The sequence below is a fragment of the Vulpes vulpes genome, chromosome 11 (genome assembly GCF_048418805.1).
Source record: "Vulpes vulpes isolate BD-2025 chromosome 11, VulVul3, whole genome shotgun sequence".
Taxonomy (NCBI): Eukaryota; Metazoa; Chordata; class Mammalia; order Carnivora; family Canidae; genus Vulpes; species Vulpes vulpes.
Window position 1 is genome coordinate 68,967,371 of NC_132790.1, and position 19,635 is coordinate 68,987,005.

At 41.5% G+C, this 19,635-nt stretch overlaps 1 protein-coding gene across 6 annotated transcripts in view; it reads right to left on the reverse strand.

The window, feature by feature from the left end:
• The window catches only part of RARB (retinoic acid receptor beta), a 724,031-nt gene that overhangs the window by 131,600 nt on the left and 572,796 nt on the right, over positions 1–19,635 (reverse strand). For all 6 annotated transcript variants that reach the window (XM_026006400.2, XM_026006399.2, XM_072726687.1 and 3 more), the window contains one exon: positions 9,953–10,101. In XM_026006400.2, the coding sequence (XP_025862185.1) occupies positions 9,953–10,101 (149 nt within the window). The remainder of the gene's footprint in view (positions 1–9,952; positions 10,102–19,635) is intronic.

Genomic DNA, 19,635 nt, shown 5'->3' on the forward strand with positions numbered 1-19,635 from the left:
ACCTTGAACTGTTATATGAAAAGAAAAAAATTCTGTATGAGGTATCACACATTTTGGTGTGGTTTTTGGGTTTTTCTGGTTTGTTTTTGGTACCGCAGCTAAGCTCAGCTTAATTCTATATGTGAAAGTGCTCTAGAAACATTAAGAGGCAATAATCAACGTAAGATATTTTTATCGTTTCTGTGGGCTTACCCTGGTCTGCAGATGGGAGCGAAGCAACCAAAATAGAGGGGAAACTGAGAGCTCACAGTTGTGCCCTCATGAAGAGAAATAAAGGGGCTGCTACAACAGGATGCCTTTGCCAATTTCACTTATTACTTTTTTCCAAGAGTTCACCCAGGAGGAGGAAATACCGAACTGAAAGCTCTCTATTTAACCTCTCTAGTAAAAGGTTTAGAAAGAGAAAAGGCTGAAAACACTCATTTCCCAAAAGTAACTAAATCATCACCTAGGATGGTGTAAATTTGATTTAAACAGAAATTATTTCAGTCATAATTTCTAGCACTCTCAGGAAACCCTGGAAGTATACTTTTATTTCTCCGACAAAAATATATTTTTGTTTTTGTTTGGTGTAATTGTAAGACATTGTCACAATTCATTTTTAGATGACGGTCCCTAGGAATTCTGTAAAAGCAACTTCTTTTGCTTCCTCCCACCTTCCCACCATTTGCTTTAAATCAGAAAAAATAGTGTTGGTTTTTGGTGATTTTTTTTTTTTTAACTGACCAAAACATGAAACAGGTACTTGAGACATCCCTGGGAGGTGAGCCATTTTCAAAGCAACAGGTTAACTATGACATGAATATTGGGAACTGCTTCTCTACTGTGTGACAGAGGTAAAACTCTCACCAAAAATGTTGGACCTTTACCTTGTTTGGTGTAACTAAAATGGCCAATGAACGTGCTCCGGATATTTTTAAATACAAGCAAAGTGAGCATTTCAACAAGCATTTATGAACTTTTAACAATTAGAAAATGTATGAACCATTTAAAACCACTAAATTAAATAAAGTGTTTTACCAATACAACAGGAGCAAAGAAAAATACAGGGTTGCAGGCTAATTCAAAATATACCCTCCACTTCCTGTTTATTCATATGCCAGGAAAAAAAAAAGACCTTTCTGCCTTTTCAAACCAAAATGATTTCTCAATTTAGAACATTTATCCAGAAGAAGAAAAGTGTTTTCTCCTTCAGTAGGATCTATTACTGGGAAAAGCCAGATTGCCATTTCAGCGGTCTTGATGTTTCTCCACATGGGAGTAGATTCTAGATGTTGAGATTTTTATTTCTTTTAAAGCACTAAGAGCTCACGGTATTCTTGAGTATATCATTCTAGTTGCTAGCCCGTAACAGTTTGCTTCCGGATGGCATCAAAGAAAAGATAAATCTTTTGCACAGAAGGGTTAACTCTGAGGTAGAAGGCAGGAATTATTAAGAAAATGAGCTGCTTTCTGGTCATGAAAAGCTTTTTCCTGTTTATAAGTTTTATAAAAGTTTTCAATAACGCATCATCAACCCTATATAATTAGATGCAATTAATTAGATAGGATGTATAAAATTATACTACTATGTGCATTACCATAGAATTATATACCTGCTTGATTATGTCATATATTACTGTATTAATTACTATATAATTAGAACTAATTGGTGATGAAAATCCTTCATGCACTGAGGCCCCACGAGGTGCAGAGCACTGTGCTAGGCACTGAGCCCAGCCTCAGCCCTCTTCTCTGAAAGAAGAGGCTGGTATCAAACCAATGACTCCATAAATAATAAGCTGCTTCCAGTTGCAGTTAAGTGCTACAAAGGAGAACAATAAAAAATATCGAAGGGGGTTTGGGAAAAGGCTTTTTGAGGAAATGATATGCAATGAGTCCTCCAGAGTGTCTTTAAAGCCTGGCTGAGCAATTGCATTATAGGTTAGTTACCCCAAAGATACTGATGTAGTGCAACCCTGGGACACCTGCACCCCAATGTTCATAGCAGCAATGTCCACAATGGCCAAACTGTAGAAGGAGCTATGATGTCCTTCGACAGGTGAATGGATAAAGAAGATATGGTATATATGTACAATGGAATATTACTCAGCCATCAGAAAGGACTAGTACCTACCATTTGCTTTGACATGGATGAACTGGAGGGTATTACGCTGACTGAAGTAAGTCAATCAGAGAAGGACAATCATCATATGGTTTCAATGATATGTGGAATACAAGAAATAGTGAAAGGGACTATAAGGGAAATGAGAGAAACTGAGTGGGGAAAAATTAGAGAGGAAGACAAACCATGAGAGACTCCTAAATCTGGGAAACGAATGGTTGTGAAAAGGGAGGAGGATGGGGAGATAGGATGACTCGGTGATGGGCACTAAGGAGGGCACTTGATGGGATGAGCACTGGGTGTTATACTATATGTTGGCAAATTGAATTTAAAAAAAAAAAAAAAAAGCCTGGCAGATCCCCAGGGGCTTGCACAGGGTTATGCAAAACTGATGTCAACAGAATGGATAAATTTCATTTTCCACATAATTCTTCATAGGCTATTCCAAGTTCTCTTGTCTTCAACCTGTGCCTCGAACTCTTCTCTCCCTTTTCCCATTTAGAAATTGCCTCTACATCTATAAAAATCGTCTCTTGTATAAAGTCTTCCCTGAACGTATCAGAGGGATGGGAGGCTCCGTCTCTGCACTCACCAAACCCCCTAGGTGTCCCAGCACATGGTACATGCACTGTTTGTCTCCCTGCTTTTCACTCATCCATTCAGGCCATAAATATTTACCATGTATCCAACAGGCACTGACCTATGTACCTTATAAACATTGGGATACAACTTTGGGAACAAAATACACCTACAGCCTATCTCAGACGTTGTTTAATAGACGTCTGATTAATGAGAGAATAAGTCAATTCTCCACTGTTAGCCGATGTTAATAAGGAGAATAGCTCTTTGGGTCTATTAGGGGACCTACTTTGTGCAGTTCAAGAACTATGATAATAAACTTCATGGCAAGCTTCACAATTCACTTTCAGCTATTAAAGCATGCAGTGCAGACATTGTCCAGATTTTGTTCTTGCCTTTAGCATGGTATATCGTTCTGGGGGCTCAATACTGCAGGAAACTCTGAACAGAAGCAACTCTCAGGGCAGCAAAGCCAGAAATGGTCTCCAGACAGAGCACAATGTTCATGTTTATCCATGCCAATTAAAACCACAAAAACGGGGAAAAAAAACAAAAACAAAAACAAAAACAAAACAAAAACCAGGAAAAAAAAAAGTTGTTTTAAATGCCCTTGGTCAAATAAAATCATTAAGCACATTTGTAGTATTTAATAGAAGTTCTAAAATTAAGTGCAGACATCCATCTTCCTGATTGCAAAACTTTTTGTGACAGAGCATACTACTTTGCTGTCTGCCAGGAAAAAAACAGCCCAGCAGCCCAACTGTCATGGAGATGAGGGCCTCCCTTCTTCAGCAGCAAAGAAAACAAAGGCGGATGAGAAAATGGACAAAATTAGCCCTGAGGGACTGAGGGGGCTAGTGGAGTTTAAACTCTTAAAGGCGGCTTTAAATAGAAGGCTACCAGAGTGACCTTGAGCAAGCATTTCCTCTGTGCCCTTGTGGGGAAGGCGCACCATCATGGCGGCACCCGGAGGCTCTCCATGGGAGCTGGACAGTGGCTCCCCAACGCCAGCTTATGGATGGGAAGTTCCCACCCATCAATGGCAGAGCAGAGCAAACAGGGACAAAGCAGCATTTGGGACTGTGCCCGTGGGTGGGTCATGTCTTTTAACCATCCCTTCTTGGGAAAGACTGCCTTGCACGCTCTTCTTTCTTTTACTTTTTGTTACAGAAATGTCATTTCTTTTATGAAATGATTGAGACGATAGGGTTGTTTTTCTTTTGAAGTATACTCCCACCTGTTTTTAATGAGACCCCCCACTCCAGAACATAACACATCACTGCTTCCCGCCTTCTGTTTCAATGTGGCAAAAGCAGGGGAATGAATGTCTTCCAGCAGCCCTAGGAGTTCAATCCCTGCCCTCGAAAAGACTAGCTGTGTGATCTTAGCCAAGTTCCTTTACCTCTCTGAAACTCAGTTTCCTCATCTGTAAAATGGGTATTATTGAGCCTACCCCCTACTGCGCTCTTGTGATAATTAAATAAGAGTATACAATGCCCCAATGCCTGGTATAGAGAAGGTACCCAACAAGGGCAGTTTTCTCCTTCCCCTTACCCACCCCTCAACTTATAAATACCTGTAACATATTAGCCATTCCTAACAAGAAATGAGTACAATACTGCACATAATTAATTAGTCAGAAATAACTTTACCACTGTATTTGGCGTAGAACTTGTGAATGTGAGTTTTATAAATCTGTTGAGGCCCAGGGCAGCAAAGAAAGGAAGGCAAAGGATACAGCAAAGGAAGGAAGAAATAGTCCTGGATTCCAAGTACTCAGTTTCTGCCCTGAAACACTTTTCCCTGTTACTCACAAAGCTGGTCATAAGACTTCCTCTGACTCCCCAGTAAATCAGGTACCTCTCCACTGTTGTTTACCAGATCTTTCTGTCCCTTTTCTTCCAACTCAATACAGATATCATCTGTATGTCATTTGCATGAGACAGTAAGTTCCAGGAGGAACATGTCTCTGGTGTTGTATCTCCAGTGTCTGGCAAAGGCCCTGGAACTTAGTAGGTGTTCAATAATTACCTGCTAACAGATGAAGGGATGGTGAATCCAGCTGTCAGAACAGACTTACACATGAAATCAGGAGTTGAGGATGGTATGTAATCAAATGCCAGCTCTAATATACTCACTCTTTTGCAAGGTCACTTTGCCACTTTCCCCTTCAAAGGTGGAGTCAATTTCTCCACCCATCAGACCATGTAACTTCACCACATAACTTGTTTCACCAATGGGACGTGAGCAAATGTGATGCAACCAGAGGTTTGCACATTGGTGCTCATCCTCTCTTACTGATGGCAACCTATCCACCACCATGTGAACAAGTCCAGGCTAGGCTAATGGATGAGAAGTGATAACATGTGAAGAGGATCCAGTCATCCTGCCAAGGACCCAGTCATATGAGGCCATCTAAACCACCTAACTCAAGCCCTCCAAGATAAGAAAACCTGCACAGAATTGTGACCAACGATTCATGCCTATTGTTTTAAGCCAACAACATTTAGGTTATTTTTTTAAGCAAGAAAATCTTACCAACACTGTAGTTCATAGAATACATCCCACAAACCTCTCCAAAGTAAGATTCTAGGTGTTTCTGGAAGCTAATTTCTCTGACTTTGGATGATAAAGAAGTGGGAGCTGAGTTGGAATGAGGGGATGGAGTAAAAACAGAGACTAGTCTTAAAGCTCCCACTGGGGAGCTCTGGGCAAGTGGACATCAATTTTTGTTAAACACCATTTCTGAAGGAAATGGGGAAGAAGTACCGCATTCCCTGTGCTGCAGTCCACAAGAAACAACTGGCCTGGCACCTCTGGCATGAGTGCTTTGGATCATCAGCTTCTGAGTTTTAGAAACTGTAAAAAAAAGAACATATCACCATGTACTTTAGCAGAGCTCAGGAAACCAGGCCCAAGGGCCAAGTGTGTCCCACAGCTTATTATTATAAATAAAGTTTTATTGAAACATGCCCATGGTCATTCTTTAACATACTATCTTTGGCTCCTTTCATACTATAATGACAGAGTAGTTGTGACAGAGACCAGATGGCCTTCATAGCCTAAAATGTTTTGGTTCTTTACAGAAATGATTTCCCAACCCCTGTAATGGAGTAATCAGGGTAAGTTCCATGAAGTGGTTGGGTCCTAACTTGAGTCTTAAAGAAAAGCGGCAGTGTTTATCTTTGGTATAAAGAAATGGAGAATTGCTAAAAGAGCTTACAAGAAAGTATACTAAGAGTATAATTGATGTTACATCACTGTACAAAAGTCATTAAGTTAATGATAACATAAACCATAACTGAATGTATATACCATTTACTACGTGCCAGGTACTGTCTGTATGCTTCATAGTAACTTACTTTATACTCACAAGATTATGAAATATACAGTATTATTAACTCTGTTTTTCCAGATGAGAAGAGAGAGACACTGAGAGTTAAAGATGTTTGCCCAAGGTCACAGAGTTATTAAGTAGCCTAACTAGAATTTAAATCCTGGTGTTCTCACTCTAAACTCCATAATTAATATAAAATATGATGAAGGCCAAAAGTTTGCATAAATTCTAGCTATGAGCAATGAAGCTATTTCTCAAGGACACATGAAAATCAACTTTATCACTTTATATTGTTGAACCCTCTTGGCTAACCACAACACATGTTCACTTTATGTACTCTGTATCTCTTGCAAAAAACTGCCATTGCTTAGCTGGAAATCCCCTAAAGGGGACATCCCAGTGGCGCATTTAGTGGTTATGTTGCCATGGTAATATTATGTCAATGCAGTAGCCACTGGCCATTCCCAGAGATGGCATAACCTATTCATTAAATTCTGAGTCTGAAACTGCCACCTGTTCCTTAAGAAAGTGGAAGGTTATCTTCTGCAAACAACAGTCAATAAGGCCATCCTGATCATGACAGACTGAAGCCACCTTGGGCATTACTTCTTATAGCTGTCAACTAGGTTCTGTTGGAGAGTCCTATTTTAGAGCAGAGGCTCTGGATTGGGAAACCCAGAAGAGTGATCTTTGATCTCTAGCCAAAAAAGGCCAGCCCTTATAGGTCAATCAGGCTCCCAACTGCTGGGAGCCCAAAATGATAACATGCATTAGATTCATTATAAACAACCAAAGGAAATATAGGCATAACTCCAGAAGAGAAGTTGTTTCTTGATTCATTAGCTTATTATCACATGGGAGAGATTCCTAATAGATAGTCTCTAATATGATTACCTTTTAACAGACTAACAGAACTTAAATTGATATGTCTCTTTTAGAGGGCATTTTGGCAATGTGTATCAAAAGTCTTTAAAATATTCAAAGCCAATGACCTAGGAATTCCAATTCTTATAATTTATCCTAAAAAAAAAATGATCACAGATATACCTCAAGGTTATGTATTAAAGTATTACTTATAACAGAGAAAACCTGCAAACACCTTAAATGAACAACAGGGAATTCATTAAATAAACTATGATATAACCATAAATTACTCATTAATGTTCTAACAACAAACACTTAAGCAGTTATTTAAATTTTGGTCATGAAAGATTATTAAATTTAAAAAGCAGATTAAAACCGGCATGCAGCACAAAATTCTTTATATATATATAGAAACCAAAAATAACAATACACACACACACATATATTCATAGAAAAAATAGACTTAACAGAGGTTTTCTCCCAGGGTAGAACTATGGTGGTTTTAATTTTCTATTTTTTATACAATAAATTTTGCACTGTCTTAGTAACTTTCAAAAATGCTGTTATATTTAATTTTTTTAATTGTATTTCTTCTCCTTCGGCTGTTACATTATACTTTGGCCTTACGGTTTTCAGTTCTGTGAATTCTACAATTATATTTTCCCAGTAAGCCAAAACGCAGACCAGTCTTTCTCAACAAACCCAGGGGAAAGGCAGTCCATGTTTTCAGAGACGTACCCACAATACAGAACCCCTCAAACCTCAATAAGTCTGGCCAGCCTTCTTGGCCTCTTACTCTGTTACAAAGCTATGCCATAACATGACTTTGAACAGCTTCACCAAGTTTATCAAAGTTGCCTGTGCTGGTACAGACTTTGTTTTTGTTGGGGTTTTTCCTAAAAAGAATCAGAGTTCAAAATTAAAGCAAGAGGTCAGGGAATTAGCTGACTAAGAGCTGATTAAAACAGTGTGTACTGTACAGACTGTGAAACAGCTGAATATTGTAGGGCCTGGAATCTGGCAGGGACGAGAAATGCTGGATAATTTCTTTTTCCTAGGACATAATGGGAGCAGGTAAGCTGAGTTAAACATAACTGCATTCCAATTTCTGGACAGGACATGACTTAACATTTTTTGAAATAAAAGAGTGTCTTTTCATTTAACTTTCAAATGATCACTAGGAAAGGGTTTATTTATATGTTGCACAAGTGGACAAAGTAAACTGGTGTTTGGTTGTGGCTTTCTCAAATCTCAAGATACACTTAAGCAGGTTCAGCTAGCAATCAATAATAAAAGTAATAATTAGACACACAAATGTTTTGCTTTTTCTCCAGCTGCCAAGTGGCAGTTGTGTGAACTTTCCTGACCACCTTATCTGAAGCTACTAGAGGAAAAGACACTCCTTTAAAACAACCAACACAATCCCAAAGGCAGAGAGAGAGATGTTCTCTAAATTAGCCTTCCTCAGTACAGTAATCCATGTTTATTCAAGTGGCTTGAAAAGAAGGGAAAACTCACATCATTTCTTTTAGGAGCTGAGTGACATTCCTGTGTTTGTTCAGCCTATATCTTTAAAGTACCCACTACACGCCAGACTGTGTGTGAGGCTCTGCACACTCAAGCTAGGACTCCAACTCTTCGTCATGGACAGTAAGGCATTCAGTGTGGTAGACTTCATGCAAAAATGACCCCGTTTCTCCTTATCCTATATTCCTGTCTTTTAAAATGTGACTTTGCAGCACCTTGCATTAGAAAGTTGAGTTTATATTTCTACCTTCCCAAGTATCACTGGCCTTATGTCTTACTTTGGCCAACAGAATGTGTCAGTGGTGACGGTGTGCCATACATGAGCCTAGGCCTCAGGAGATCTTGGATGCCTCTGTTCTTTCTTCTGGAACCCTGCCAGTGCAAATAAACCAGTACCAGCCCAATAGGCATGAGACACCATATGAGGGCGCACCAAGAGTCATCAGCCAACAAGTGCCCTCTGCAACCCCCATAAACACATCCAGCTAGCTGACCAGAGATAGCATGGCTGAGAGCAGGTGACCATCCAGAGGAGGCTGGCCTCAAGTGCTACCACATAGAACTGTAGGCTGAATGAAAAGTGGCTGTGTTAAGCCATTCAGCCTTAGGATGGTTGTTACATCACAGTGCCTAGCCCAGACATACAATGACAATGAAGCTAGCTCTGACAAGCCAAATACAAAATGCCACAGAGCACCTGAGGGGAGCACCTGTAATGTTATTGCAACATGTTTACCACTACAAAGAATCATCCAATGGAGCTATATAAAGAACAGGTCTGACCAACTGTAGGACAGACCATAAAGAAGCTATCTATCTAGGGAAGGGCTAGCTCAAGACAGCAATAGTTCCTTTGAAAAACTATCTGTGGATGAGTTGGACTTGTCTATGAAGTCATTCTTTGTTTCTTTTCTCTCTTTCAAAAAAAAAAAAAAGCAGCTCTCTCATTCAATTAAGACTGTTGGACTCGATAGCAATTGTCTAGCTTGATTCAAAGCAGCCATACCCTCTTTGACACATGTTCAGCCTCCACTACTCTGCAGGCTGGAACGTTAAATCCAGCTCTCCTGAATTTATGACATGCACACAGTAGCAAGTCCCTACAGGCTGAAAATCAAACTGTAATTCAAAGGCCACAGGGCTGAGGAAACAGCCAGAAGATAAATCCCAATTTCAACCTTGGATTCTCAGCAAGTTGATTTAGTGGATTGTCAGTCATATTTAAAAATAAAATAAAACTACAAAGACAGCAGACAGCACGTTTTAAAGAGAAACAGGATGATGCTTTTCAGGACTCCTTCAAAAAGCTCTTATTACCTGCAAAGAACTGTTATGTTATTTTAAGGGCCCAAGAACATTTGGCCCCAATCAGTCATTTGCAGAAGTTAAGGAATTTTTAACTCATGAGATATAAGGAAGAAATTAAACCATCAAGTCCAGCTGAGACCATCACACCAGAGGTGGCATTACAGGTGGCAAAGCAACCTGCTTCTGGAGCTGAGCAGGTGACCCCCACAGGACACAGGAGCGTGGATACTCACCTTACAGCCCTCACAGGCGCTGACCCCATAGTGGTACCCCGATGATTTGTCCTGGCAGACGAAGCAGGGTTTGTACACACGAGGGGGAGGAAGTGGAGACGGAGGGCTTGGGACCAGTTCCTCGGAGCTGGTGCTCTGTGTTTCAATCGCTGTGGTGTAGACAGGGTGGGGAGTAAGGGGAAGGAGAAAAAAGAGAAAATGTGTCATTTTTTTTTTCACCAGCGGAATCATAGGTCTCTGCTCCCAATTCAGCAAGAACACCAGCAAGGACAGGCCCACAGAAACACTCGTCATTGTAGGCACAGCAGTGGGGATATGGACATCGACGTGGTGCTCTGTAGTTCACAGAGCAAGCCCATTCACCTCTCTCCTTCACAGCGTGAGGGAGATGATTTTAGGACCCTGCTGCCCTGGAGAGAAACAAACTCAGAGGAGTGCCAAGACTCTCCGACATCAACAGGCCCAGTGGTAGAGCCAAGACACAAAGTCAGATCTTCACACTGCAAACCCCAAGCTCTTTCTGCTCTTCTGTTTCCCCTAGCTTCTGAATCATCTAGAGTCTCTGAAAGGACTTCTTTGACCCTTGTTGCTCACTTAACCAAAAGTAAATTTCCTAGGACAAATCAAGAAAATGCCATAGCAGCCATGTGACAAGCATATGGGGAGGGCCTGTAACATGCAGCCATGGCGGATCTCCACTAATAACAGCACCCAGAAGACCTATGCTACTACGCCAAGACTGCTCCTTGGACCAGCAGCACAGCATCACCTCAGAGATTATCAGCAAACATAGCATCAGGCCCAGCCCAGGCCGAAGGAATCAGAATCTGCATTTTAACAAAACTCTCATATTGCCAAATATACAATTAATGTTTGAGAAGCATATACTGATGACGGCAGAGTCACACTGCTCTTTGTCCTAGATTTAAAAATACAGTATTCCCCATTTTTCTAAACACCCAAATTCCATGGGAAATAGGAATACATAAAATTTAAGACCCAATGGCTCTCCCATCCCTTCTCTTCAGATTTACGTTCCAAGTCAAAGCAAGACCTGGCCCTTCTCCAACCATAGGCAAAAATGCAAATAAAGTATGAAGGTAATGGGGAAGGGAGTATGTGACTCAAAGTCATCAAATAATGTTCCAGAATATTCCAATCTCCAAATTTCTTTACAATACACAGGATAGTCCCCAGATTATAAGACTTCCAGTTGTTCCATTACTCACAATCTCCAGACTAGGTATTCTACTGACTTTATTGTCCTATAGACAAACCTTCAGAGAGTCAGGGCAACTCTTCTCCTTACACACTCTGTGAATCCATCCTCATCTCATAATCCTGCTACCATGCTAGGCTAGCAGGCCACCATCACCTCTCACCTGAGCTACTACCACAGCCTCTTCAATGGTCTCCCTGTGTCTGTGCTCCTATCCTAGGATCCCTTCTTCAAATACATAGTCAGATAACTGTTCAAAAACTTAAAAGCAATCCCTCTCCCTTACACGTCTAAGGCCCTCCAAGAATCACCAGTTAGGTCAAAGTCAATCTCACTGCTGTGTTCAATAAGGCTCTTTAGGATATGGCCCCTCGCAACATCAACATCACTGAATTCAATCATTCTCATTTATCAACTTCTAAATACTTGGCTTCTATGCCAGCTCTTGGATAGGCCAAGCTCTCATACCAATGTAGGCTGCTTACCATTTCCCCCACCTGGATATCCTCAGACTTCACACATCTGGTTCCTTTCCATTTCTTAAATCTTAAAGCAAATGTCACCTCCTCAGAGATGGCTTTTCTAAGTAAAATGCTCCTCCCCGCTCCTAATCACTACACATTATTTTCTGCAAAACCCTACCTAGTATCAAAGTTTAGAAAGTCTATGTACAATTTTATATTCTACCTCTGTTACCTTCCAACCATGGGTTTCATGAGGCCAAGGAACTTATCCGCATCATTTACAACTATGTTCCAGGCCAAGAAGAGATCCTGGCACCTCTTCTTAGGTGCCAGGTAGGTTATCGATAAATGGTAGATAGGCTATCGATAAATATTTGTTGAATTAATACATGAACTTTTCCCCATTCCTTATGCTTCTTCATTCTAAGTACCAAGTGCCCCTCTAATGTGTTAGGGTAACACAATTACAAATCAAAGAGCTTTCATATACTCATTTGCTTCCTTAAAAAGTTAATTATCCATTTTGGAGTAGAATCAACTATAATTACAGTATTTTCATAATTCAGAAGTATCTTGGAATGAATTCATTACAGTAATGCAGGTCTAGGAGATAAACCTATTACAATCCTTACTGGTTAGAAGCAAGACATCCGGGACGAAGACAGCCCTTACTCTGGGTAGTTTGGCACAATTATGACAAGTATGCTACATAAAGGTTGGCATCTGAGATGTCACTAAGGCCTATCAGATCAGCTATCAAGCTGTAAATGCAAAAGCAGTCCACACACTAATCAGCTTCACTGGAAGCAAATTAGTAATAATGACATCAACAAGAAAACAGTACTTGTTAAAAGTACAGAATAATTTATCGCTCTTTGTTAAAATGTAAGAAAAACAAACATGCAGAGAATCACCCCAAACCTTCTACTTAGAGAAAAACATTGTTATCACCTTAGCATACATCTTTCCAGACCACTTTTCTATGCAGATAAATGATTTTGGTGTGTTTGTTTACTAACGTGGATTTATAGCATAGATTTTGTTTGGGACTCTGTTTAACTTATGTCATGAGTTTATTTCTATGTCCATAAATATTTTTCCTGCAAAACAGTTTCCATTATGATGAAACTCTTTGTAGCTAATCTCAGCACATGCCTATTTAAGATAGATTCTCAGAAGACGAATTACTAGCTCAAAAGGTATGGTTATTTAGAAATATTTTGTTAGTTTTTAATTCACATTGATAAACTGACTTCTAGAAAGGCTATGTCATTCCCAATACATCAACATAAGGAGTCTTTCCCTAAATGCCTCCCCAAACTCTTGGATTAGTTTTATTTGTATGGCTCTGCTTCCACCCAAGTGTTTCAACAACTCTGAAAGAATTGTGTCATCACCAGCATGATCAATCCTGCATTGTGTTCTCCACAGAAGCAATGTGGGGTGTGTGTGTTTTAATGTTCTACTAGCTCGTGTATTCGCTCGTGTAGAACAGCTAATCTGGCTTGTCTAGGAAAGTTGTAAATAGAATTCTGTTAGGGCTGGATTCAGCTGTCAGAGTTATGCCCTGAATTTCAAAAGTGGGTGGTAATTTCCATAAATATGTCACTTCAAATACATGTCCTAAAGGGAATCCAGCATTTCACCCTCCCAAAGAGAGGAAGCAGAACTTGGGCAATTTAATTCCCAAGAAATTTAGGGCAAAGCACACTTTTGAAAAACGGGGAGACCTTAAAAACCCCAAAATATTTTACAAGGTTTGGTAAAAGCCTTTTTCTATGGATAAGAGTTGCTAAAAACAAACAAATGAACCCAGAATGCTTTTCCTGAGCAGTTGCCATGAATGGAGAAGTTCTGTTGTAACCAATCAATAGTGATGGCTCTAGACTTTTATGAAAGCTGTGATGAGGGATGCCCAGGTGGTTCAGTGGTTGAGCATCTGCCCTCGGCCCAGGACGTGATCCTGGTCCGGGGAAGGAGTCCCACATCAGGCTCCCTGCCAGGAGCCTGCTTCTCTACCTCTCTTTGTGTGTTTCTCATGAATAAATAAAAATTTTTTAATAAAATAAAAAAATAAAGCTGTGGTGATTTCAGCAGTAGTGTTTGTATGAACCTTTGCATATTTGTGCAGTGGATGTTCACGTGTTCAATCATTTTTGGAGTGACCATAGTATGCCAGGCATTGTGTTATATTCTATGAATGGTGCATGGTATAATGGGTATAATGCCTTAGCCTTGATGGTTTCACCTGATGGATAGTAAACCAACAATGAGAATATAATACAGCCAGTTCTCTAACCTGATTTTACATTAGACCCATGTAGGGAGTTTTTTTTTTAAATGTTTATTTATTTATGATAGTCACAGAGAGAGAGAGAGAGACAGAGACACAGGCAGAGGGAGAAGCAGGCTCCATGCACCGGGAGCCCGACGTGGGATTCGATCCTGGGTCTCCAGGATCGCGCCCTGGGCCAAAGGCAGGCGCCAAACCGCTGCGCCACCCAGGGATCCCATGTAGGGAGCTTTTAAACATTCTAATGCCCAGGTTGTACCCCAAAACTATTATGCCAGAATGTCTGAGAGTGGGAGTCAGATATCGGTGTTAAAAACAAAAACAAAAAACATCTCAGGTGAGTCCAAAACGTAGCAGTTTGGGAACCACTGATAAAATACAATGACAGGGAGAGCTAAAAGCCTTATTGAGCCCAGAGAAATCACAGGAGACTTCCCAGAGGAAGTGACCAGGCTGTGTTTTGAAGAATGAATGAATTCTTTCTATTGAGGTTTGTAATCTGAGTCCTACAAATGCCATAAATGAATCGCATACAAACATAAATAGAAAAGACATATATGACAAGAAATAATCATCTTCAGAAAAATTGTCCCACTGGTGGTAAAGAATTCAATACTGGTGCTATATATACACTCAAATATCCCCTCCAAATTGATAATCGATGGTCCTGTATTTCCTTTGTGTGGTCTATACCACAGAGAACAATGCAAAGCAAAAACAGAAGAGCAAATCTCTGTGGTATGGTTGAATGCCAAAGCTAGCCTTAAGCAAACTCTTCAAGACAAGTTCTAGAATTACAACCAGGATATGGCATCAGTATAAACGCACATTTGTACTTTAACGCAACCTCTGGACTTTTCAGTAAAATATACTTCGGCAAAGTTTATTAGTGATCCCCTTCCCCTCCTGTCCCTACCTCCTCCCACCCCCCACCCACCCCCTAGCAGCACCACCAATAAAGACAATGGGAAACCAGGGAGGGGGGCAGCCTATAGCTTCCCTCTCACTAGCCATTGTTGGTATTTAAGAGAGCTACACAGTGCTTGGCCATTGATCTGTTCACTGTCATCCTGCTTAAATCAATAATCTATTAGTCCCTTTAAATTAGAGTTAGATTCATCAAATGCCCTTGAGAGGTCTCAAACATTTTGTTCCTTATTCCAGGCAAGCACAATCAGTCTATGGAATGATAAAATTTTTGCTCGAAAACTCTGCAGGCTCAGCAGACAATGTGTCCTGTATTAGCTCATTCAGCGATCTCAGGCAGGCCAAAAAAGCAGTTTTTAGACTTCCCAGGGGGAAAGAGGCTTGTGTCATTCAATAAAACAACTGCACTCCAGCCATCCTGATGTGATTTCAGTTTGGGGAAGCAGTCTTTGAGGAATAATTTGGATCTGTTTTTTTGCCTCCTGCTTTTATTTATTTCCTTGCTTACTTATTGACTTAGTCTGTCTGGTGAGTGCATCCCCAGTAAGCAGCAGCCTCCAATGTGGCATCCAAACTGCTAACCAGATGGGCCGCCTTGCTTTGTCAGGGAATGGCCAAGACACAGGAACTTCTGCTCCTCGAGTGAGATGGATGCTTGGCTCCGTGGGTCCCTGCCCAGAGCAGAGTCAGCACCAGGGGTGCTGAGGGGGCTTCTCTGGGCTGCACACATGCGAAAGGAGAGAGTGAGCTGAACTCAAACCTGCGCTGACAGAAGCTTCTAGCCCCTATTTGAGACCTTTCCGTCCCCGCAATGTAAAGATGGCTGTCACTGGGGAAACAAAGCTAGAATCACCTTCCTTCTGGAAAAAATTCATTACAGATCTTGTTTGCCTTTAAATTATTGTTCCTTGTGATCCCTGGGTCGCTCAGCGGTTTGGCACCTGCCTTCAGATCAGGGCATGATCCTGGAGTCCTGGGATCGAGTCCCACATCGGGCTCCCTGCATGGAGCCTGCTTCTTCCTCTGCCTGTGTCTCTGCCTCTCTCTCTCTCTGTGTCTCTCAAATAAATAAAATCTTTTTAAATGAATGAATGAATATTCCTCAAAGTGTGATCCAGATCAGCAACCGGCAACAGCATTCCTGGGCGGCGGGGGGAGGCATTTGCTTAAAATTAGTGACTTTCAGACTCTCTAGGTAAAGGACCGTTTCTAACTCCCTCGCCCCAGCCCCTTGGGGGGGGGGGGTGATAAAATCCAATAAAAACACGTCCCCAGGAGAAAAAAAACACATGCACACAAAGTGAATTTTTGGAAAAAGGGAATAAAGAATAAGATGCTTGAAACGCAAGCGACACATTAAAGGAAAAGGAAAGTCGTACTCGACATAAAACTACTCTGTCAAGCTGCTGTAGAAGTTTCTATCCCGGGCTGTCCGCGGCCGCTATGCCTCCCCTGGGGAGCAGGCGGCTTAGGCAGGGCAGCCTTGGGCAGGTGGCACCGAGGAGACCCACTCCGAGGGCCTCGGACTTCAGAGCTCGGCAGACAAAACAAAAACAAAGTAAAGGGAATCTCCACCGACCGAGCCGGTGTGAACGCACAATACCAGCGCTCCCAAGTGACTGCCCCAACCCTGGGAGTGAATTCATGCCCCCAAAGAAAAGAAAACCAAAAAAAAAAAAAAAGAAAGAAAGAAAAGAAAAGAAAAGAATTAACGCTGTTGCCTGTTTAAAAGGACTTGGCACTTGCGAACCTAACTCACCTGAGAAAACACAGTATAAATGTCCTTGTTGTTACAACACACCTGAGTGTCATTTAAACACACAGAAAGTCTCCAACAATAGCTCCCTTCACGATTCCTAACATGCTTGGCATTTTTCTAAAGGTTAGATTAAGTAGCAGATAACATTTTTAAGAGAGAGCACAGTATACTATTTTTTTTTTCCCCTTTGTGAGAACTAATTTAGTGCTGCCTAAACCATGTTGACAGATTTCAGGATTTTATGTGGGGCCTGATTAGCAGCAGGCAGGCATCAAACGTTATGAGAGCCCTGCCTCTCGACTAGAACCTTCGGATGATTAAGACAGTATTTTAATGCACTCTCTGGGCAGCTGAACCTTAAAAGAAAAAGGAGTTGTAAAGCAAAAGGCATTTCCTGCATGGCCCCGGGGGAATTTTGAGCCCAGAGCTCCGGGACCCGGTGGGAGGGAGTAATTTCAGCTAATTAAGGGAGAATAGCAAAGTGTTGCATTTGGTCAAAACATTCAGTGGGGCTTCATTTTTGTTGGCACCAAAGAGAGCCGGTCTGGATTTTTTCCCCCTTTTTCTGTGGATTCACTGCAGGATTGCAGGGCCCACAGCTCACATACATTAGGGAGAAAGTCAAAGGAAACGCCAAAGTTCAACTAAAGTACAAGTAATTAGAACCAGATTCTCCGCTGCCTGCGTGTGCGCATGCGCGTGCGAGCGCGGGTGTAGACGTTTTATTAAAATATAATTTACACGCCTCGAAACGGTAGAATGGGGGAGGAAAAAAAAAAAAAAGCTCCTCCGAACTGTCGCTCATTTGATTTTCCCGTCGCCTCCTCCTGGCGGTGGTAGGGGGTGGGGGCGGGGGGCGAGGTCAGCTTTTGATCGTCTTTCAGTAGAAGCGGTTTGTTTCCGCACGCATGGGATTTGCAAATCTGTGAATCGCATCGCGAAGCTAGGTAACTGCCAAACAAGAAAACCTTTGCTTTCAAATGGTCTCGCCTCACTCTGCTGCTGGCTTTGTTATTATTAAGCAGCTCCAAGATTAGTCCTGGGTTTGGGGCTGGCAAAGGCGGGGGGGGGGGGGGGGGGGGGAGGGGGGGGGGGGAAGGAAAACATCAACGCGGGGCTCTGGCAGTCTTGACTCAGTAACCTGCCCGTGACCCTGAGGAGTGTGTGTTTGCCCGGGTCACCCGGGATCCTGGCCGAGGGCTGGAGCTGGGTTATGAGAATCCCTGCTATTCTGACCACACATGCAACAGGTGCTGAACACAGGCAGGGGACAAAAGCAGGGGCGGGGGGGGGGGAGACTTTGATTTTGGAGTCCTTATAGAAAAGCCTTGCTTTTCAAAGTTTTGTCCCGGGACCAGCAGTATCGGCATCACCTGGCAACTGGTTAAAAGGCAGGCTCTCAGCTCCACCTGCATAGGCCTGCCGAATCAAAACAGGCATCTTAAAACAAACAAACAAAAAATTCTTTTTTAATTAAAAAAAAATTCCTATGCATGTGAACATTTGAGACACCGCGACATGAAAATGTCTTATTACTGCTCTAATCTTCCGAGAATCCCAGTTTGCTGAGTCAATTTGGCGTGGAAACTCTGTCAGCTTCCCCCTTGCACAGGTCCTTACTGAATACCCCACCTTGTTAAGTACTTAATACATTGAGAACTTCAGGCGGTGTGTTTATGCTCACCAGAAGCCAGAAGCCTTCCTTCTCTCCCACAGAATCCTGGCAGTGGACTGTAGTTGGCAGCGGGTTCAAAGTTGCACAGGAAGAGCCTGAACTAATAGTATCTGCTATTTACTGAGCACTTACTAGATGCCAGGGGCGGTGCTAGTTGCTTAATACCTATTAACACATTTGACTCCTCCCCAAAACCCGGGAAGGGAAGGGACCAGGAACTCCACACTTTAGGATTAGGAATTTAAAAAAACACCAGTCTCAGCCTTTACAAAAGAGGCGGAAATGGCTTAATATCTATCGCTATTACTTTATGAAGATACACAGCTTTTAACCTTCTCATTTATTTTCTTTGCTAGAAACGTCACTGGATCTGGTCTGGTCAGGACTATTGACTAAAATTGAGACCTGCAGGATGTGTACCCCCCTTTCTTTTAAGTCATGGTGATAATTTTCCAAACACTGATCTGATTCCAGACATGGCTAAATTCGACAAGATAGTTTGGGCTTTAAAATGAGAGAGAGGGAGAGAGAGGGAGGGAGAGAGAGTGGCTCAGCATCCACTAATCACTCTATATTATAGCTACACCTGCCTGGGCTCACGGCCAGCAGTAGAAATTACTCCTGGGACTGACTTTTACCATGGGAAGTGCTGTCATATTTTCATAAGGGACCATGACACGTTCAACACCTACATTTCATTTTGATAATATGCTTTCTTGCTTCAAGGAACATAGTCGAAAATTATCTCATAGGTTGTTTTGGGTGACGTTTTTAACAGACGATGCTTTATATCACTATTTTCTAGGACATACTAAGATAGCTTATGACAGGGTTCAAATAAATTCTCCCTTAAAATCACTTAACGGGCTGACACATCTAACTACTTATTAATGATCTGAACTGAGAGGCATCAGAAATGGAACTGCATTAACTGAGCAAATGCTGGAACCAGTCTCGGGAGTCATGTATAGATGAAGCTAATTGCATCGCAATATTAAGGTCCCCCTGAAGAGTTTATCTCAACACCAAATGATTCAGTTCAATATTCTACTTCTAATCAGGATTCCCATAATTTCTAAAAAAGCAATTATTGCACTAATAAATGACATTCTATTATCTGTTCAAATTTCCTGCACATAAAGTTGATTAAAACTGTAGCACTAAAATATATATCATCTCAGATACAAAATTCTTTGCTTATGTATTGCTAATATATACTAAAAATCACGGTGATATCAGCCTAACAGAAGAGTTATGAAGGGATACTTTTTGGAATACGGTATTTAAAGGAGAGGATAATGAAATTATGCTGTATCACATGGGGATTCTTGCTATATCCCGAGAGC